At 43.5% G+C, this 22,572-nt stretch overlaps 1 protein-coding gene across 4 annotated transcripts in view; it reads right to left on the reverse strand.

Moving 5' to 3' along the window:
• Positions 1–404: 404 nt before the first annotated feature.
• Positions 405–22,572, reverse strand: part of ADARB1 (adenosine deaminase RNA specific B1) — an 86,498-nt gene continuing 64,330 nt past the window's right edge. For all 4 annotated transcript variants that reach the window (XM_072873939.1, XM_072873938.1, XM_072873941.1 and 1 more), the window contains 3 exons: positions 12,729–12,910; positions 4,202–4,380; positions 405–3,462 (listed from right to left, as the gene is read on the reverse strand). In XM_072873939.1, the coding sequence (XP_072730040.1) occupies positions 3,286–3,462; positions 4,202–4,380; positions 12,729–12,910 (538 nt within the window). In that variant the 3' untranslated portion in view covers positions 405–3,285. The remainder of the gene's footprint in view (positions 3,463–4,201; positions 4,381–12,728; positions 12,911–22,572) is intronic.

Raw genomic sequence — 22,572 nt, forward strand, 5'->3', positions numbered from 1 at the left:
TTTATTTTAAGTCCTTTGAAGATCCTGAGACAAACACTCATATTCAATCAAAAATAAGAAAAAAAAATAATAATTAAAAGAACCAAAGCAGCTCCCAGAGCAGCACTGCAGGTCCCTGCGCAGGCCAGCTCCCATCCACCCAGCCCAGGCTTTTCAGACAAGACCGCTCAGGCTCCCACCCCACCAGGGAGACGCGCAGCTCCCAACAGAAAGGTCAGCCACATAATTCGGCAGCTGCCGGAAGCCGAGTTGTCTCATCTTTTGCAGTCGCTCGAAATTATATAAATTGCCATCCATTCTTGCTCGGTGACGGTGATTTGTGAGGAATATGGGAGCATCAGCAATCACAACTCTGCCTCCCAACTTCTTTCCACGTATTAACTGCACGAAAAGGAACAAGCAAGTGAAGGAAGCCAAGCAGTATTTTATTGACTCCCAGAAGACAGATATGGATCGCATACAACCCTGGAAAACGTCTTACTTTTTAAAATCCCAGAATTATAAACAAGAGAACTCATTCCTCATAAATAACCCGACACCATTCCTTCATCAAAAGGTTTTGGCATGGAACATATTTCCTTTACATCTTAATTTTAATCGTTCATTTGAACAGCTTAAAAAACTATGTCTATAATAATACTTAAATATATTGCTCATATTTGTGACTTCATAAAAAAAATAGTTCAAGCTAATACTTTCCTAGTCATCAAAAAAATCCAGAGACACACCAAGTTTTGAATGAGCACTTCAGGAAGATGGGTAAAAATAATTTGCTGGAAATTATCAACAGACTTCATTTATCACTAGACTGAGCCCCTTAAAAATGTGCATTTCATCTAATAGCAGTAATGAGCTCATGAAAACGCATATGGTGCGACCAGCTTTCCCTCGATCCTGCAGAAAGGTATGCACATATTCAACTACAGCCACAACAGAATTTCTGCAACGTGAACGAGACAAGGTTGATCTCAAAGGCAGATGCCCGAGCGCTTGCAAAGTCTGACCACATACCATTAAATTCCTTCTAGTTTTAGAATAGGTCAGTCTAAGCCTCAGTCAGATGATGACCGCAAAAGCCTTGTCGGGCTGGCAGAGGCCATGGGAGCACTCTTGGTTTTAACGAGAAGCAGACAGGATGGCTTAAGTTGCCAACGAAGCTGAATTAACATAGCCTGTCTATTGCAGCTTGCAACATTTGTTCCTCCGGCATCTGGAAAAGGCAGTAACCTCTGGAAGCATCACAGTCTTTTCTGAGGGGATCACGAGGCCACAGAATTGCTTGCCTTCCCGCAGCAGTGCTCGCTATTATCCATAATACTGCCCAAAATGCATTGTTTGCACCTCAATGCCTTACTTCCAAGATACTAACCCAGAGGCTTCAACTAATGCACAAGTGATTTTCAGGCTTGATCATTTTTTGAAATTGAAAACGGGTTCCTACTTGAGCAATAATGAAGCAGCACATCTCCTTGGCATTCATGACTGGTCGGAAGTGGGTTTTCATCAAAGTCTCCGACACCCCAAGTATTCGCTAACCCCCCGGCGATGCTGGGGCTGAGGTACGGTAACTCCAATTACAGCTTCATGATACACAGGCTTTGGCCGTGAAGCTGGCTGAAGGGACCCACGCTCCACTCCACTGCCTCCGCAGATGCGCCGGCACTACTCTAAACTGGATCTCTGAGCCAACGTGGGTCTAAAAGTAACACTTGACTTGACTTCAAAGCATGGACCAGCCCGCTGATCTGATGTCCTGTGCAGCACAGGCAAGGGGTGGTGGAGCGGAGGGACAGGAACCAACAGCTGAAGGGGTGGTGCACCGACTTGGCTTTGTCAGGCGAACTCCCATGTCATGAAGCATCACCTTCATCATTTGCAAAGGGAACACGGAGGATCTCTGAGATGCTCTTCGGAAAGCACAGGTGATACATGGATGAGCATGAGCCAAGGGATCTGTTTGGACACATGCCATGGGAGCAGAGAAGCGATACCGGACATTGCCTCATTGCTCCTAAACATCATGTATTAAAAAGTGTTTTTAAAAATGCCTTCTATACACCAGTTAATCAAACTGATCTCACAATATTTCCCTTCTATCTTACATTTTTACATAAACCAGAAGTGTCTACACCTTTAGGAAAAACACCTTTCCAAGTAATCGTCAAAGCAAGCGAAAGCACGTTTGAGAGCAACTTACCTAATTAGCTTCATGAAGACCATCACACATGTAAAGCCAAAAGGCAACGAAATCTCAGAGACACAACAACTTGGGTGAAAGCAGATATAACTCACAGGAAAGAAGTTTTAACAACTTTTTGTCCGTACAAGAGCTTTTCATTTCTTCGAGAGGAGATCAATCAATACCCAGCAAGTGACTGTTTTTGGCAATTCAGGCTTAGTGCCCTTAAAATGAGCAATTTTTTTTTTTTTAAGTTGTTATATTACTGTTACAGGTACGATTTTATTCTGATGAGTTCCTGGGATATACAAATCGCCTACTTCTAAACAAGTTTCTGCACATTATAGACTAAACTTCTTAACTTACAAATAATTATTTTGCTGTTTCCAGTTTACAATGGTAAAAAAAATGAAGACTTCACAATGTGTGTAAATGGGAGGTAAATGTATTTTTAAAAACAGAATAAAAAGCTGCATGTTAAAAACTGGGTCACAGACTAATAAATACATACATCAAAGACATGAAATTTTCAGCAGCTGGTTTTAAGGAGCAAGGAAGTGGGGAAAAACTAGCTGTCCAGACTCCATTCTGACTCTGTGGTCTATATGCTAGAAATATCTGCAGTTCAAAAACAAGTTAACAGAGGAGTAGAATCAGCTTTGTCACCTATTTTCTCTTAAAAAAAATAAGCTACTTCCTAAAAGTGTGGTGTAAAACCTAAAGAAAGTTTCATTTCTTCATGCACTTGATGACATTGAATTAAAAAAGAAATTATTTTAACCCAGAAAAAATGAGTCATTGTGTACTGTAAGGACAGCCTTACTGCAAGTTTTCTACAGTAAAAGTATTTCTAGAAATACACCAGAAATTACTTTCCCATAACAAAATATACAATTATGTGTCACATCATCATTGAGTTTCAATACTTCGGCAAAACAGAAACAGTTACTATGAGGTTTCAAAAAAAAAAAAAAAAACCAAAAGAAAAAACCCAACTCCAAACAGTAAAAAGATGTTTTGATGGCTGTGGAGATGCCAGAAAGCAATGCTGGACACCAGGAATTTCCAGAACAACCCCCTTTCCAAAGTGATGTGCAGTCTGTGAGTTAGACCGTGAGAGAAAACTGATCCTGTTCTATGGGCTTCTCCACCCAGGCTCCAAGTCCTGCCTTCAGGAATGCTTTAAACAAACACTCTTTGGCAGTTTGATACTCAGTGGCTCCTTGCTTGGTTTCGTGGTACAGGTTCGGCTTGAGGATCTTTGAGCGCAAGCTGGAGGAAAGCTGTGTGGATTAAAGGGGAGACAAGAAGAGAGACAAGAAACTATTAAGCCAAATGGTTTGAGAGTGGCTGAGTTATTAGAAAAACTATTATTAAAACAAGGTGATGAACTACTAAACTAAAATGTTCAGGCAAAGGCAGACAAGTACACAGTACTGCTCCTTCCAGCCATCACGGCTCTGTACCCGGCTTCACCGCACCCAGCTGCAGTGTCTGCCTCTTGCAAAGCGAGCCCTTCTGCAGCACCACGCCGCGGCAGAGGCACTGGTCTGGTCTCACCCCAGCTAGCCTGCCTTTTGCTTTCTCTGGATTATCAGCTTCCTTTGGTGGAAGAAATCTAAACACTGAAAAGCCACTGAGAGATACTTTCCTGTAGCTTTTCCTTCTAAGAGAGGACTGAGCGAAACCTCAGTAGGTTCAATTGCAGTGAAACTGGGATTATCCTTCCAAATAAATTAAAATGAGAAGGCAAGCTCAAAGGAGATAGCACCCTTTGTTTACTCAGCTATAAACCAAGGATTATTAGATCCTTGCACGCGTTTTGGACCTTTCATCATCAAATTAAAGAATAAGCTAAACAAACACACCGTTCTTTTCCATCACTACATGGAGCAGTAGCTAACGTCAGGCTCAGCTTAGAACAGGCTCAGAAAGTGGCTTCTGAATACAGAAAGCAGCACGCACAGATATTTCATTAAGAATTAAGAAGAAGTGGAAAATCTACCACTCTGGAAAATATACCTTTGCATGAATACGCATCCAGCGGCTGTAAAAAGCATGCTTACAAAGGCGAGATGCACGACCCATTTCATCTTTGCCGGTTGTAGCATTAATAACTTCAAGACCGGTGTCTCCTACTGTCCAGTTCACGCTGAAGTTTGGTGCTTTCCCTGGCTGACGGGCTTCTGCATTGCTAATACCTGAAAGAAAAGCAATGCTTAATGACAATAGTAAATAGTAACTCTTGATTTTTGTTTTTACTGGGGAGTAAGCGATACAGAAGAGCTACTGAAATCACCATGCTAAGCCGTCTTACAAGTGGATCTTTTATTCTGAGGACATTCTCCTGCAGATTTTTCACCGACTCGCAGAGATACCGCCATGCACTTCTCATTCGCATCCTGGCTAAAGTGCTCTCTCCTTCTGTCCTTCCTAGCAGGGCAAACGTGCATTGCTGGAGCTGTGAGAAACCAGCCTCCTCAGCGGAGGGGACCACAGAGGTGTCTGTGGCAAGGGTTCGTGTGGACAGTAACATGAGCACCTTGCCACATCCATCTCAGGAGGATCTGGTCTTGCTTACAGGGCACCCAGTGAACTAATTATTAAGCTGCAAATAATTATGAAGCAGAAAAAATGTTGCTTTGCTCCTGCACAAGAAACCGCTGCTCTCAGAGCCCACTCAGTAGCTGGACGAGCTGAGTGTAGGAAAGAGCAGATACTGTGAGGTTTTGACAGTTCTAACTCTCCAATCAATTCCCTTTCACCCTGCTGTTGTAAAAATTTATATGCATGTTGCTTATCTCATTTCAAAATGGGTGTGAAACTAGGAACCCTGGTCATGTTTCAACACACAGTTACAATTCAGCTAATAACTTTGGACTGCAGTCTTATTCAGAGAGGTCATGCTTATTTAGAAGTGCCTACAATGTGCTTTTTCATTTTCCCTCATAAAAATGGAGTTAGGTCAGAGCAGCGGTACGAGACGGCGGGATGCCTTGCAAACCAAGGCATGAAGGTGCCTACATTTCAGTAGCTGTCGAGCACATTTCATTCAAAGCTACCAATCTATTCCCTCCTTCGTACGGACTACGCTGGGGCAGGGCGTGACTAGCACAGGCAGTGACACTGATGCTGCGGGCATCTGAGTTACATCAAGCGAGCCCCATCCTTAGCATCCTCCACAGAAAGCCAAAACCGGCAGACATTTGAGTCTTTCAGCGTAAATCCACCTGTGCTTCAGCTGCCTCCCCACTTTACATGCCCATCGCTACTTACAGTGCCCAGAAATGGCGAAACGCAGGACTCAAGAGAGGACGCGGATCATTTTGCTCAGATGTTAAATGGTGCGACACCTCTCAAATACGGCTTCATCTCTGCTGGTGGAGAAGCAAAGCCACCAGAAGTCTAACACAAGTGTGAAGCGAGGCCAGCTGCCTGCCCAGGGCAGGATTTACCCCCCCACGGCACCCCAACGCTGCAGAGATGCACTGTATGTAACGACCGCGGTACTGTGCTTGAACATCACGGCAGCTGCTGCCACCACGTGCAGCTCCTCTCCTGCACGTGCAGCAGGACGGCGCTCGGTGCTTGCAAGCAGCAGCCAGGGCTACAAGTTTGAGTTGTGTGTGCCACGGAAAAGCTGAGGAGCACATTGCTTTTGATCCTGCAGACATTACAGGGGTGGCAAAACTCCACCTTTAAGATGTCTCAGTTGTCTCACCAGGAGAGAACAAACAAACAGGGGATTTTTTCCTATCTAGTAAGTAAAGATCCCATTTTTACTTTAATGCAACTCTTGCTGAGAGCCTATTTCAAATCTGCTCCAAGGTTATGCTAGGTCCTGCACTTCATAAAATCTAGTGAATTTGTATAAATCAAACATAAGTTTAATTTATACAGCAGGATGCATTTCTTGCTGATATTTGAAATACAATTTAATAAGCAAAGTTAAGCCAACCTCGGGCACCTGAGCGCAGGACTGGCTCACTTGGCCCAGGTCTCACGGCACCTCAGGGCCTAGCGCTGAGAGCGTGCAAGACCTATGAGGTCTGAATGACACAGGGAAATTCAGTTTGCTTACTGTAATCAATTCATCATTTTACTAAATAAACAAACATTCTGAAATATCAATCACATTGAACTTCCTGAAGCTGTTGTATTTTTACACTTGGTTTATGTCAACCTGGTCACTATGATAACCAGTAAATAAGTGAGTAAGTAAATAATAAAAAATAACCCTACCATTACCCATTTTCTTAAAATACAAGCTGAAAAAGTTGAGAATTGGAACAAAAGTTTCCTGAAGAGCTCTTTTCTGATTTCTTGTGGGGGAGATGCATCCAGGAGCTGAAATACAGCAGGATGCCACGGATCTACACCCACCTATCTGTAAATCAGTGAGCAGGGGTGTGGGAGCCACACGCTGACCAACCTGGGAGGGCAGACAGCAGTGCCTGCTGAGCAGGTACCATCAAGAATATCACCCAAGCAATACTTGAGGAAGACCCAGCAAGAGCCGGGCTTTATGACAAGATGCGAGTTGAAAAGTCCTCATCACAACTTCTGCGGTCCTTCTGAGCAGTTGGCAACGAAAATGTGCATCACACCTCCTGAAAACTGGAGCTGCTCATGCACAATGCCTGTGCACGTCCTGTGCCATTGAAGTCCGAACGCTGCAGAGCAAACACTGCCGCTCCATGAGTCACACGACACGAGGCTTGCACCTAAGTACCTAATAAATTGTAAATTTTGGGTGCACACAAAAAAAATCTCAACTCCGAGTCTCCAAAAGCATATAAATTCAGGCTGCTTTTGTGAAGCTTATGTGAAACAGATCCATGCTGAAAAACCTCTTAATCAAAAATTGGTTTTGCCAAAACTACCGAGGCGAGAGGGCTAAGAAACTGCCACCACATGAGGAGTGGGTCAGTCATATCTGTTCTTTAGTTTAATGATATCTATACTATTACCTTTGCTTTCGCTCCATACACTATTGGACAAGTACAGCAATCAGATATAGTTCACTGAGTACTGCAAAACACCATCTGCTCCTTGAGCCTGCTCCTGCCCTATCAGCTACTCAGACGCCTGTGACATCACAAGCACTCGCACAAGCCAGGTCCTGCTCCTGCCCTATCAGCTACTCAGATGCCTGTGACATCACAAGCACCTGCATAAGCAAATCAAAGATGAAGCAGCTGAACATCCAGTATGCACTACATTTCCATGGCAATTATACAACTGCATTCCTTAGGTTACTTTGATGAATTAAATAAATAAAAAAATAGACTCAGAATTTCAAACAGACTTAAATAACAACACCCTGTTCAGCTGCTTAATTATCCGCATGAACCCTGGAGAGATGGCAAAGGACTCCCTGAAGACGGATCACGGGTAGCACGGCCAGGGAATAAAGGTCATCTCAAAAGCAAAGCGTCTGATAACACTTTAGGTGGATTGTATCTTCCCCCTCAAAATCTGGACATGAAAATAGCACAATAAGCTGAAACTAGTAATGGGAGAGAAAGCTGGGAGAGAAAGCTAGGAGAGAAAGTAGAATATTTTATTCTCCTTTGAAAACTGATATAACTAAGCTATTTAGAGAACATCACTCAGAACTTATTTTTAAATATTATTGTAATGGGGTATAATAAGCAAAAACAAAGGTCACAGCTCTTTGTTCTAGTGCTTATAGAAACAATAAGTCTTGACAGTTCTTTGAGGACAGAGCTCAAAAAAGCTTCATTAAAAAGGAGATAGAGAGCTGAAAAACACCAATGTGAACAGGAGAATAAGGTACCAAGGAAAGAGCCAAAAAATCACCAAAGGTTCTGCTGAAGGATTTATTTTTGTTTAAAAAAAAAAAAAAAAAGCAAATGTAGACAGCAGTCAGCTGAGGCATGAACATTTATAATAACCACTCTTGCTGCGGTGGTTGAAGTCTTCTGGTGTACAAAAAACCAATGAATGTTTTGCAAAAGGGTGGGTGGGTTCCCAGGCTGGAGCCCCTCTCCACAGGCAACATGTCAGAGGAGCCAGCTCAAACTGAGGTGCCAGTAAAAATAGTTCTAGGATATGCGTATGAATTAAGCAAACACCAGTTATGGCACCCAGGCAATACTCAACCATGTTCAAGGAAACTAAAGACGAGGCAGCAGGAACAGCAGTCATGGTACATAACCTCTTATCACAGACCCTACAAGTTCTCCAGGATGAAAGGTGGCTAATGCGACTGCAATTTTTAAGGAGTTTAGAGGTGTGCCAGGGAACTACCAGTCAATAAATATGACATCTGCACCAGGAAGGCTGCAGGAACTATGATACCGCCCTACTGGGCACAGATGTAAATACAACAATATTGGGAAAAACTCAACAAAAAACTGCCTTAGTAACTGAAGACTGGAGGTGGTAAGTGTGACACTAATTCTTAGAGAGCCCAGGGAGTAGAAGGCCTGTCTGTTTGATGTCTGCCTTAAAAACAGACTTAATGGACACCTGGATGAAGACAGTCTCCTTGGGAAGAGCCAACACAGCTGGAGACCCTCAAGCTCTGTGCAGACCTGGGAACTGTGTGCGTGGGGAAAAAATGAGGTGAATAAGATTGGTGATGATACTAAATTATTTAAGGAGGTAAATAAGAGAAGCAATTGCAAAGAGTAGCAGAAAAAAAGCTCACAACATTGGGTGACTGGGTAATAAAAAGGCAGATGAAATTCCTCACAGATAAATATAATATACATGAGGAAAAGACAAAGCAATTTTGCATAAGGAGTGCTGGACTTGGAGCTGGATATTAGCATTCAGGAATGAGATTTTAGTTTCTAATATTCAGTTCTACCAAAAGGTTAGGTCAATGATCAACAGTAATCAAAGGAAGCAAAGTGAATGTTAGGAATTATTACTGAAGGATCACGGAACTGAACAGAGTATCATGATGCCACCATATAAATCAGTACTGCTGCTTTATCTTGAGCATCAGGTGCTGCTCTGGTCTCAGTAGCTCAAAAACACAATTGTAAAATGGAAGGGATGATCCTTATGTGGAAGGGTCTCCATGCAAGGAACAACAAAGCAGACTAAGACTTTTCAGCTTGCAAAAAATAGGACTTATGTAGGAGTATTGCAGAGGTATAGAAAACTGAGCACCATGACAGCTGCTTATAGCCTGTATCATACAGAGCACTGAGGAGCATCTAACTGAGCAGAGCAGACTGAGCAGAAAGGAAATGCCATTGCACAAATCTTTACACATCCTACAGCCCTCCTTACTAAAGGAGGCTGCGGATGGTAAAAAGTTTAAACCAGTTCAAAAAACAAAACCAGGAGTTCATAAATGAAAGATTCATGAGGGATTTCTAAACCCAAAGATTCTCAGTACCTGACTCGGGATGTCCCTGGTCCACAGATTACTGCTGCAATTCTCCGGAGGTATCTGCAGAGGCTTACTATTTCCTTTTGCTTTTCACTGCCTAACTACTTGTGGAAAAGAGTACTGGGCTCGATGGATCATACGTTAAGATCTTGGCCTTGCCTAAGACAGTTCTTACGCTGGTGACAAGATAATCAGCAGACGTGGCACTGCTCGAGGATGTTTCAGCCAAGAACCGAAATAGGAAATACCTGTCAGCAGCACCACAAGGAACGGGTCAAAACCGCCAACAACGTAATTTCTGACAATACTCTGGTAAAAGACGGGAAGCTCTAGAGAAACTAAAGCATAAGGAACTACCAACTGATCGGACATCAAAACAGGGAAAACTTTGCCTGTATTAATATTATAATCACAGCTAAGAAAAAAGGCATTGTCCACAACAGCAGGCACTACTGCAGGATTCGGGGTTCAGTTGAGGAGCGGACAGGAGAGGACGTCGGGGCCCAGCCTGCCGTCTGCTTTGCGGTCATAGCCCCAGCGGATGCCATTAGCCCAGGTCCTCGGGCATCTGAGGCACACCTACCAGCAACAGGAACCATAAGGACAGATGCCTGATGAAATTTGATTCACACTAGTTGCCTCCAGTGATGAAGAGCTTGCCTTTTATAAGTAACAGGCTCTCTTATATTTGATGACTTCTGCTCCCAAGAATTTTCAAGGGCTGATTCTCTGATTGCTGAGCTCTGTCACCCTACTTCCATCCCGGGTGAACTCCTTCATGCCCACCTCCCACAATGGCTCCAAAAAGAGTTTGTGCAGATTACCCTGCAGACTGGCACTTTGTTATTGGCTGATTTATACAATCTTCATCATTCTACTTGATTGAGAAATCGACCCCTTTTCAGATTATTCTAGAAATTCACAAGATTCGAACCTGTCTTCTCTTCAAGTGAGCTGGCCAGTTCTCAGGGAGAGCTCAGTGCTGCGGTGCTAAAGGCATCCCCCGAAAGGCTGGGTCCTGCAACCAAAGCTTCCAGGAGTCAGCATGGGGAGGGAGTTTTCTACCAACATATGGGTTTCCCGCATTCCCTAGCTGAAAACCAGCTACTCTGATATGTACGTTCACATTTAACTTGCTGGCAAAAGGAGGTATAAGTAGAAAATCTCCTATGAGGAAAGAAAGATGATGAAAAGGCAATTTTTACCAGTAGATAACAATATCTCAGTCTGCCTTCGACTTAATGCAATTGTCCCTGTAGACATAAAACTTGTTTTATGAGAAGCAAAACCCCAGTTTTTACAGTACTTTCTCAGCTAAACAGGTGAGACATTGGGGAAAGACAGCTATTTCTCTTTTAGTTCATCCCTCTGTAGAAATGAGTCACGATCACACAGTTTGTGTGGTACCAGGAGGAACACAGAATTGGGGACAGGTATTTCTGCAGTGCTTTTTCCAGGTAAGAGTACACTGTAAAATGTGTGAATCAAAGAGCAGATGGGTAGCCACACAAATGCCCCAGCTGAATCCAACAGCATGGGTCAGAAGACTAGCTTTCAAGACTGAACCAGTAGAGCAAAATCCATCCACACAATTCTCCACCCAACCTCCCAAACCAGCTTCCCGTATATTTTTGAGATGTGTATTTTCACGAAAACTCAACAGCTGAGAACATTTCCGAACTCTCTCTACTGCTCAGCAAGTCCCAACTGAACTGTTTAAACACATGGCGCTATTTCATGGCAAATAGATGATAACAATATTTCTGAAAGATGATTTTTAAGAAGACAAGGTACTATTATATGTTCTGAAAAGGGCAACAAAAACTCCTCCCGCCCCACCCCACCCCAAACCTGCTCTCTTGAAGAACTGATAAAAATTCCCCCAAATCAGGCAGAAACAGTCCATACATCAGCTACTATGCCCATACAACAACTTAATATTTGGTACTGTGAGTGTTGTAACTGTTACTTCCTTGCTAATATAAGGACAAATACGTTACTTAACATTTTAATACGTCCTACTTCAGGGAATTCATATCAATTACCTTTCTTACCTAAAGAAATGCTGCTTGTTCAGTACGCTCTTTTCTCCACTCCCTCCCTAAATCTATTTTAAAAATTCATGTCAAACTTTAAACATGCTTTAAAATACTGAGATTTTTTTTTTCCCTGGAAAATAAGCAGACACATGCCAAAAGCCAAGCTCTACAGAACAAAGCAATGCACACAATGAGAGGGAGGATAAGAGATTTCAGTTTTAAAGCTTTCACAGCATTGCTGTAACTAGCCGTTTTAGAATTTAAGACACTTCAGAACTTTCCTTTGAAAGTCACAGCTCAATTAGAAGTTACAACCTTTTAATTCAAACACTGCCATTCCTCTTAGCCCCACGAGAGCCTAGGATCAGCGCAGAGCCAAAGAACAGTACTTAAATGTTCAAGAGCAGCTGCAAAAGACAACGGCTAACTACACTGGCTGGGGCTTGCCATATTGCTGGCTGTCAGATATATTTAATACTCTATTAAAAATATTCCCAAAGAATGTGCCACCGGGCTCTGAATGCAGTATTTGTGCATCAGTCTACAAAGTGGAAATTAAAATATTATTATTATTGGGTCATGCAAAGAAGTTGGGTGCCATGCTAACTAAAGACAATGCTGCATCCAACAGAAATGGATGACAAAAAGAAAATACAACCAATGGCAGCTGAGATGTTATCTCCATCCATTTTTAGTTGGTTATTGATCTAGAAATTGTGAACCACATGTGTCTATCTTGGCATACTGATTAATGATGTAGCTGTTCAACAAATATCTGCAATGGCAAGAGAAGTGACAGTGAGAGCTAACACACTATTTCATGGGTGGGGAGAGGTTTCACTAAGCCAGGGCCTTCAACTTGCCTCACATATTGCGAGGACACGCTCCAGACAGCAATTATGTGAAACTGCATCCCAAGGTTGATACCCCATTCTTTCCACCTTTTAAGTCACGAAGGGTCCTTGCTATGATATTTCTGACCGAGCATCTATATCAGGTTTAGACCATAACTTCTCTGTTGTAACCAGAAAGCAGTTTACTCACAGCACGTAATTTGAAAGGTTTCGAGAACTGCAAAATCACATTGCTACTGGAACAGGCTTAGTTACCGGCACGGCCTTCTCCATTAGATACTTGCCACTAAGTAAAGGTCTGTTGAGTGTATAAAGAGGTGGTAGATCTTCTATCTCTGCTATCCTCTGGTATACGGCTCTGGATAGATGATCCCCATGATATAAACTCCCCAAGATGATGCTAGAGAAGTAAATTGGCTCCACAAAGAGGCTAAGTAAGGCTCCTTGAATACCCAATACGTTCCACCTAAGAGGGAGGGAAAAACAAAACAAAAAAACAAAAAAAACACTTTCTTTTTAATGGAACAAGTAACATCTGCCAGACATAATAGCAGTCAATCACAATGGACCAGACTTTCAACCCTTCCTCTTGACCAGCACATGACTATGGTAGCATAGCTGTGACACCTGCCAGAATTTCAGAGATCAGCTTACGGGATGCTCAACGAAATCCTGAGTAAGATGACCTATAGCAACAGGCCTACTGTCAGCATCCACTTCAGGAGCAGACTCCATAACTTTACTTCCCCACTAACATGTCTGGTGATGCATTTTCCAGCACCCTAATGCCAGAGATGCACAGGATCATTCAATTGGAGAAAGCCAAACTGTGAGATCCTCAGTCAGAAACAGTAGCTGATGCCTCCAAAAGACACCTGGCAGTGGGCAAACCGTCCTTCCCAGAACGCAAGAAGGATTGTGTCTGCAAGACCTCAGCACCTCATCACCATAAGGGGAAGCTTGTCCCTGACACCCTAGCCAAACTGTCCACATCCTGATGCCAGAAAGGACATACGTAGTTGCAATATCCACGGGCAGGGAGAAAACCGAATCTGAAAAATTAATATATGCGAAGAGTGCATATACTCTTTGCTCACTTTAGCTGCTTCATAGACTCCAACATAAATCCCTGTCTGCACCACTGTGACCGACAAAGGGATCAGGTCCGGTGGCTGGGATATAGCATGCATAGAGCAAAATACTGAAGTTTTTTGGTAGCTGAGTTCATTTGATCAAGTTTTGGCTCTCAATCTGCATGTAAACAGTCATACAAAGTATTTTTTAAAACCTCAAAGTCTCCTGCAGAGTATTTTCACTGTCCTTGTCTCTGAGGTATACTTGCAAACAGCTTGGCACTATTAAAATAGCATACTTGAGTACAACCGAAACACCCGGACACAAGCAGCAGGAAAGTTTCTTTTGGTGCTTGAATAAAATAGATGAGCACAATGGAAGCTCTTGTGCTCATACGGAATGGTTGTCCTAATTAAAAGGCCCATCCTAAACTGGGTTGCAAGGTTCCCCTAGGAAAACAAGGAGCTCGGATGCTGCTAACCATGCTGCTTGCCGCTTGTGCTGGGATGGCATGGCTACACATCATCATCAATTCAGGCTAGAAACTACGTAGCACAACTGCTTCACTACTGCAAAAACTGAACTACACATGTTGGCTACAAGACCTGCAAAATGTTTAAAAAAAAGGGTAAAACACAAATTGCAATAGAAAGAAACAATTTCTTTGCATATCTTTCCTGAGAATGAAAATGGAGGCAATGTGCCTTAGCTTACTCACCTGTCATTAAAAAAGCTGGCCCTCATGAATGAGTAAAAATACTGTGCTAATAAAAAATAAGGCATATTTTCCATTGAATAAAGGTGTATTTTGTATAACACTGAAAATGCAATCAGCAACCAAACATCAGAGTAAAGATATGAAGTGAAAATGATTGCTTCCCCAGGCCTAGATGCTGTTCTAAGGACCTTACCATGACTAGAATTTTGTAAGCAAAGCGGTATTTCAAGTGCCAAATGAATCACAATAGTATTTTCTTGTTATTTGCAATATTACCTACATCAAGCATAGAGAAGCATAGGGACTGCTACAGACACAGATAATATTATGGAAGAAACATATGGAAAGAATTCAAGACTAAGCATTGCAAACTGGGGTCTTACAACTCTATCTGAAACTTGCAGACACAGAAACCCAGCTTCCGTCAGTGAGGCACATCACATTTTACTTTTCATGACCAGTACTTGAGTGACAGATGGACATTTTAAAAAAGGCCAAAGCATTCCTCTGGCAAGCCCTAGCTCCCTAAATAAAACCTTTGCCAGACCCTTTTCCTTGCTTCCATCTTCAGTATTTCCAGAGCTTGTGCTTTGCTGCTTCCTCCCACACTTGGTGACCTGCTCCGGCACAGAAAATGCAAGCTGAAGTGTGTCTTGCTCAACTTCTTTTGATTAAAAGAAGAGTGTGGACACCTGAACAAGCTTCTGCAAGGTGAACGGTATGAACTGATATTACAAGAGCTACTCTGTGACCCCCCCCACGCCTGCTGTTTTGCTGGGGTGTGCTGCATCACGTTTCCACTGCAGTGCGTGTTCATGAGTGCTGGATTCGGAGCAGCTGGCTTGCTGCAGAAACCATTCATACAACCAAAGCCTCAAGCTCTTAATATTGATTACGCAGGGTTGGATGGTGTTTAGGTTTACAAAACTAGCTTTAAATTTCAATTGTTATAATAAAAGAACATATACTTTTCTACAGAAACATATACTTCTATCAGAAACTGGCAGTAACGCAGAGATAAACGTGAAACCCAAATGAAGTTCTGCAGATTGTAACAGAGACAAAAAGAAGGATTGCACAGACTTTCTTGTTGTTCCTTTTTTATACTGTACTTCTTTCTGTCAAACAGTAATTTCTCACTTCCATTAGCATGTACACTAAAAACAACCTTTATAGATACAAACTGAGAAGAAGCTACGCCAATACCACGCATCAGTTTTCGAAAGGCCACAGGCATTGCCTCCTGAAATGGTAAAATTGTCTCGTCCTTCCAGTTTACAAGCACGAATTGTCAGAATGCATGCCAACAAATGCTGTCAATCTAAGTACTAAACTTTACTGAAGCCACAACTTCTTCTGAAGTTAATGGGCCAAATTCTGTATTTCACTACAAACCGTGGGGTGCAGAGCAGAAAGTGCAACATTTATTACAGAAAACTTTATTAAAGTCAGTGTTGCCTTTCCAGTAAAACAATTAAGCAAACGATTTTTTCTTCACATTAAAAATAGTATCAGAAAAGGATTAAGTAACTAAAGTGACTTAAATCTAGTTTACAAACTCCAACCTTCCAAGGCTCAGATGTCGTTTATAACACAGAAATGAACCCTTCCACGCTGCAGTAGAGTGGACATAGACCCTGGCCACAGCACAGTACTCATTTAGGAGCATTTGATGGCTCAGGAAGGTGATAACAAAGACAACTCTGCCATCACTAATTCTGCAGTTTAAATCTCTCCTGCATCGGCCATGGACAAAAATGCAAAGCTCCCACGTAAAATGACCTCATCTCAGGTCCAGTCTTACTGGGCAGATCACAGAGCAGACTGGACCCATGCAGTACCTTTTCTCACCATTAAAGCAGGAAAATGGCACCACGTTTGTACCAGAGAAAAGCACTAAAGCACGAGCGTAAGGAGAACACAGGAATGCTGCATCATGTCAATGGCGATACCAAAATGCCTCAAGTAAGGGGCGTAGACAAGACATTTGCCGAAGGGGAAGAACACCTCAGCAGGCAGGGAGGCACCCTCCAACGTAAAACTTCTCACTGGAAAAATCTGAGATGCTTGTCTTAGCTGAGCATAAAACCAATGCCTCTTATGACAGTATTTTGCATATTCTGAGTGTTCTGGTTTTAAGTTACTACAAGGATTTTCTTTCACAACCTTTATAAAACTTCAAAATAAAACTGACATTTAAAATACAAGCTTTTATATATAAAGTACGAGCCACAGGATTTAGGTTGGGACTGCCAGCACTTACATACAGGTGCCTTGATTTGAGCTGGGTGTCTAGATCTCATTACAGTTAATGGTGATTGACTCAGCAGCTGAGTACGACCATAGCTATTGGGCTGAAGAGCTCTCCATCAACAAGTCGGCCGTCTAACGCCAGGGAAGCTGGGGCTCCTGGTGCGACTGGGGACACCTGCGGCTGAATGCCAGCTGCGCGTTCAGCAGCATGCAATACTCTTTCAGCTTCAACTCTGCAGTTCTGCAAGTGATGCACAGCGCAAGGAAAGGCAACCTGACATGATGCCAGAAAGTTCAAATAAAGGCATATTTACTCATCCTGAGCTCATCAGAAGCCTTTCGCTTCTGAGCTGCCTTTTGTGAGACAGATCATTCAGAGTCACGAAGCAGTTTGGTTCACTCTCTACCAGGGGCTCATCAAGGTGATGTTTAAGCCCTACCACGTTTGACAAGGCAACGAAATTTCTAAAGCTCTTCTAGCAATAATTAGAAAAGTACTTAAGCATGAGAAGGGAAACAAAAGCTGTAAACCAAAACCACAGCTCTGCTTTTTCCTCAGACAGGCCAGCCAACACATCGCAATGGCATCTGGATTAGGAGGTTCAGTGTTCCTATCACTACACGCATGAGCTACTGCTGCTTTTCTGGGACAAGGAAAAAGAAATGATAACTTTATCTGACTACCTGGCCACTGAGCAGCTCCAAACAGTTAAAAAACATAAGGAGGATGACAGTCAAAGGATGCTGTAATCTGCTGCTGCTATAAAGTGTGAAGTTGCACGCCATCATTTCCCCAGCACTAAGCCTGACTGAGGAGGACTCTGCCTATCGCCACCTTGATCCTCCTCAGCCTACTAATGTTATTGCTTGTATGGCTCTCCATAAAGTCAGATCAGCAACATGATTCAAGTTTTTAAAAAAACAAAAAAAACCACAACAAAAAAGTCCCCCAAACCCCTGGCCTTATATTTTGAAGAGGCATCTTCTCTAGTCCGGTTTACAGCACAGCTCCACAAACAACTGCGGGAGCTCTGCTGAGAGGCAGGGAGATGCAGCGTGCAGGAGGGATGCAGCACCTGGCATGGCTGCTGGGAGTCTCCTAAAACACCTTCTCCATCAGGGAACACACTACTGAAAGCACACTCCCAAACCCAGCTGAAAGTTAGCTTGCTTTTAGAAAGGAAATAGGCACTGGACAAATGATGCTTTTTCCTGCAGATGCTCTTATTGATTTCAGCAGGGACACTCTGCTGAGCAAAATGAGGCAAGATGGAGCAAACTGTGTGAGGAGCAACAAATTACATCTGGTCTGACCAACATATAACATGTATCCTTTCAGTAACCTCTTACGATTCCTCTCTAAACTCCTTATTATTTCATATATTCACTGTTTTCTATGAGGAAGAAATAATGTGTAATTACATACAGCTCTCTTATTTGGTATCAGGTTTATTATTTTGTTGAGAAATTTCCATCAAAGTTGTACCGGCAGATCATCTTTTTTGAGGAAGCCTTTTTCTTATATAAAAACTCTGCTTTCCACTGAGTATTTTTGTTTAGCATGAAAAATTCAGCCATCTGAAAAACTTCAGGTGCGAACCAAAGACTACTTCAATCCCGAAATGCTGCTAAGGTGTCTCCCTGGGAGTATAGCTTGGGGTGCTTTGTATCCCCCCTTTGCTTTACAGTTCACAGCTCCCCATGCACACTTAGCTACAGTGAGATCAAAAGACCAAATTTTCCCTGTCACCAAGATTTTGCCATGTCCTCTACTTCGTCTACGAAGTAATCTTGTGCTCGAGTGTCCAGAGAAATGCTCTTTCAAACCACTACATCTCACCACCTTTACAGACTAGACCCCCACGGTGGCCTTTGCAGATCTGCGCACATGAATGGTGTTCAACTCCTGATTATTTACACAGAGGATATTCTCCATGTAGTGTGCTCACCTGAGGTTTTATAGACGAGCACCGCATTGGGGAAATCTGAATTTTACAAATGTATCATACTCACTGGTTTCCTTATTCTATAGTCACCACTTAGATCCTATATTCACTGCTTAGATCCTATTGATAACAGCCTGGAGAATGGATGCACTTTCTCAACCTTTCTGCTGTTCTCAATCACAATGCATTAAAAAAAGAGGGCAGAGAAACCAGAGACCGACACCAAATCAAAGGGAGTCCTCTCTTCCTTGCTGTGTTACCACATTTCTGCTTTAGACTAGCATGTGCTCAGAGGCAAGGGTATCCACAGTGGATTCCTAAAAGGTCTATTGATTTCTTTATGACATACAGCTGATTTCACAACTCTTGATACATGAAAAGGTTAAGTAAAGTTTAACTCGGCAGCACCACTTTCACAGAGTGTGCTAGTGCACGTCATGCAAAAATACCAGGTTGAAAATGCACACTTCAGGTAAAAACTCTCCTCTGAACTTTCCAAACCCAAACTGCATAGAAATTCTGTTATTTGCACTATTTTGCAGAAAACATAGAAATGAGGGGAGCCTAACAGCAGTAAGCAATAAAGCTTGATGTTAATATCAAATGTCTTAGTATCACTCCCAATAATTTTTATGCAGACAGCAGTATGGAGGAGGTGAGTCACTACATGTTGCATTTACAATGGCGTGCACGTGAAACTGGTGTCAGAATTCATTGCAGGAAAATGAATAGTCTCCTGCAACTACCAAAACGAGAGTTTACTGTTGAGAAAATGAAGTTATATTTATGACAGACTGCAAAACCTGACAAAAACAGGTGTTGACAATTTAAACTTCTGCTCTTATCAATATAATTTATAAACAGCAATGACTACGAACAAAGGAAAATTATTTAGTAGACATTTTGTTCATGACAATCTTTTACTTGCAACAGATGGCAAGGGAGAGAAGGTGTCAACTTGTGAGAAGATGTCAGACTATCCCCAGAAAGCATTTTGCCTCCTCACATGCATCTCCTGCCCTCCTACATGACAGAGGCACACAGCTCAGATGGCAGCTGTCTTGGGGAGCAATCCCAAAGGCAGGCTTGGCTTACCACAACACCAACAAGACTTCAAGGTCTTTTGAACTGCAACATGAACCAAGAGCTCCCCATGACCACTGTGCATCCAAGATGTGGGGTAACTTGCTTCTTACCATGAAATGTTGGAAGCCGCAGACCCAGGGGCTCCCACTAGCTCTGAACAGAAGGCGCTCGTGTTTGCAGTAGCTGCGCCGTGGGTTTTTCTGCATGTTTCTGGTTTCCAAGACTGCTGTGATCAGCCTGCCAAGTTTGAGGCCAGCAGCATCCCCAGGGATGCTTGCAGAGCTCTGTGGTGGCCTTCTCCTCCATAGCTCGGTGACAAGCATTTGTTTTTGCAACCACATTCGCTGTGGTTCATCATTCATGTGCAGGGACACTTCTGCTGCTCAGCTTCAGCTCAGACCCACACTGGACAGGTCATGATCTGGTTGCTGTGGACACCCATCTAGCTGGGCTTTACTCTCGTCACCTGGCAGAAAGAACGGGCAGAGCTGACTTCATTCAGCTAATTGCCATCTGGTTTCTTTTCTGATTTTAAATCTGATTTCTCTTTGTTTCCTTAAGAGATTAACTGAATCTCTACGACCAGCCCATGCCTTTCATGAGCCACAGCATAAACAGGCAGCAACATCTTTACCTGGAGTCAGAGCTGCTTTTACATGAAGTGGCTCGGTCAGCAGCCCACACTATAAATCAGTAAGTGCAAGAAGTCCGTGGTCTTTGACAGTAGCACTTCTTGCAAACATCTTTTTATTTATCCTGAGGTCAGATTTGAAGTTACAGACAAGAGAATCTGTTTTCCCTTGTAGCTGTACCTAGGCTGGCAACCACGCAGCTCTGACTTGTCCCAGCTTTTCTGGTGTTGCCTGGATTTGCTGCATACCAGTGAGCCTGGGTCAACGCTGGTTTGAGAGGTTACGTGATGCTACATCTGGTTATTTAGATGCTACATCTTGGGTAATGGTTTCCTACCACTTTCTCCCAGGTTTTCTACCTAGGTATCACACAGCCACCACGTATGAAAGTGAATACATTCACATTGGCCACTGTCACTTGGGTTAATAACTGGTGAGGAGAACTGCTCTTTCTGTTGCTGTTGAGAAATCACACCGGCTCCACCATGGAGCTTGCCACTTAGAAATAACGCTCAAACTCAAAAGACAGATGAGTGGGCTTGGACATAGCTGCAGAACATGCAGCCCTTAGGGAGCATACACAGGACTTTAAGATGTGTTTGTGCAACTCCATCAGTCCCAAACAATTAGGTAGCAGGGTCAAGAAGACACAGCCATTGGGGAAATAAAGAGAAAGATTGATTACAAACTTCCATTCAGATTTCCCACTCTGAATAAGCACAAAACGAGGCCAGTGCATGGGCACGTGCTGTTCTTTCACACAAAAGATTATCAGAAAGAATATTCTCCCCCTTCTTTAGAGTAGAAGAGCACCAATGAATTCCCCTTTAACAACTCAACTTAATGTTAAAGCTCTTCTCTATTCCTACAGCCTTCCCACCAATGAAACGGGGTGAAAAAAATTTTTGCTCTTCTCAGCAAGACATTAGCCACAACTGGAATGTTTCATGAGAAGTTAAGTAATTATCTGAAGCCAAAAAAATTCAAATGAATGTGGGCGGAAAAAAACATCAAAAGGAGAACAACAAAAATAGGCATTATAAAGAACCATGGAACAAGGTTAGAATCACAGAATCGTATAGGTTGGAAAAGACCTTTAAGATCATCGAGTCCAACCGTAAACCTAACACTGCCAAGACCACTACACCATGTCCCTAAGCACCTCATCCAAACGTCTTTTAAATACCTCCAGGGATGGCGACTCAACCACTTCCCTGGGCAGCCTGTTCCAATGCTTGACAACCCTTTCAGTGAAGTAAAATTTCCTAATATCCAGTGTAAACCTCCCCTGGCACAACTTGAGGCCATTTCCTCTCGTCCTCTCCCTTGTTACCTGGGAGAAGAGACCGACCCCCACCTCTCTACACCCTCCTTTCAGGTCGCTGTAGAGAGCGATGAGGTCTCCCCTCAGCCTCCTTTTCTCCAGGCTGAACAACCCCAGGTCCCTCAGCCGCCCCCCATCAGCCTTGTGCTCCAGACCCTGCCCCAGCTCCGTTGCCCTTCTCTGGACACGCTCCAGCCCCTCAAGGTCTCTCTGGGAGTGAGGGGCCCAACACTGCACACAGCATTCGAGGTGCGGCCTCACCAGTGCCGAGTACAGGGGCACGATCACTGCCCTAGTCCTGCTGGCCACACTACTTCTGATACAAGCCAGGATGTTATTGGCCTTCTTGGCCACCTGGGCACACTGCTGGCTCATATTCAGCCGGCTGTCAACCAACACCCCCAGGTCCTTCTCTGCCGGGCAGCTTTCCAGCCGCTCTTCCCCAAGCCTGTAGCGTTGCCTGGGGTTGTTGTGACCCAAGTGCAGGACCCGGCCCTGAGCCTTGCTGAACCTCATACAGTTGGCCTCGGCCCATCGATCCAGCCTGTCCAGGTCCCTCTGCAGAGCCTTCCTACCCTCAAGCAGATCAACACTCCCGCACAACTTGGTGTTGTCTGCAGACTTACTGAGGGTGCACTCGATCCCCTCGTCCAGATCACTGATAAAGATATTAAACAGGACTGGCCCCAACACAGAGCCCTGGGGAACACTGCTTGTGACCGGCCGCCAACTGCAGTAAACTCCGTTCCCCACCACTCTTTGGGCCCGGCCATCCAGCCAGTTCTTTACCCAGGGAAGAGTACACCCGTCCAAGCCATGAGCAGCCAGTTTCTCCAGGAGAATGCTGTGGGAAACCATGTCAAAGGCTTTACTGAAGTCTGGATAGACAACATCCACAGCCTTCCCCTCATCCACTAGGCGGGTCACCTGGTCGTAGAAGGAGATCAGGTTGGTCAAGCAGGACCTGCCTTTCCTGAACCCATGCTGGCTGGGCTTGATCCCTTGGTTAGGATACATTTAAAACAAATGCATGTATATTAATGTCCCAAAACAGTTACTCTGGTCACAGAAACCACCCTAACACCATACTGCAGT

Source organism: Ciconia boyciana, chromosome 10 (assembly GCF_034638445.1).
Source record: "Ciconia boyciana chromosome 10, ASM3463844v1, whole genome shotgun sequence".
Classification (NCBI taxonomy): Eukaryota; Metazoa; Chordata; class Aves; order Ciconiiformes; family Ciconiidae; genus Ciconia; species Ciconia boyciana.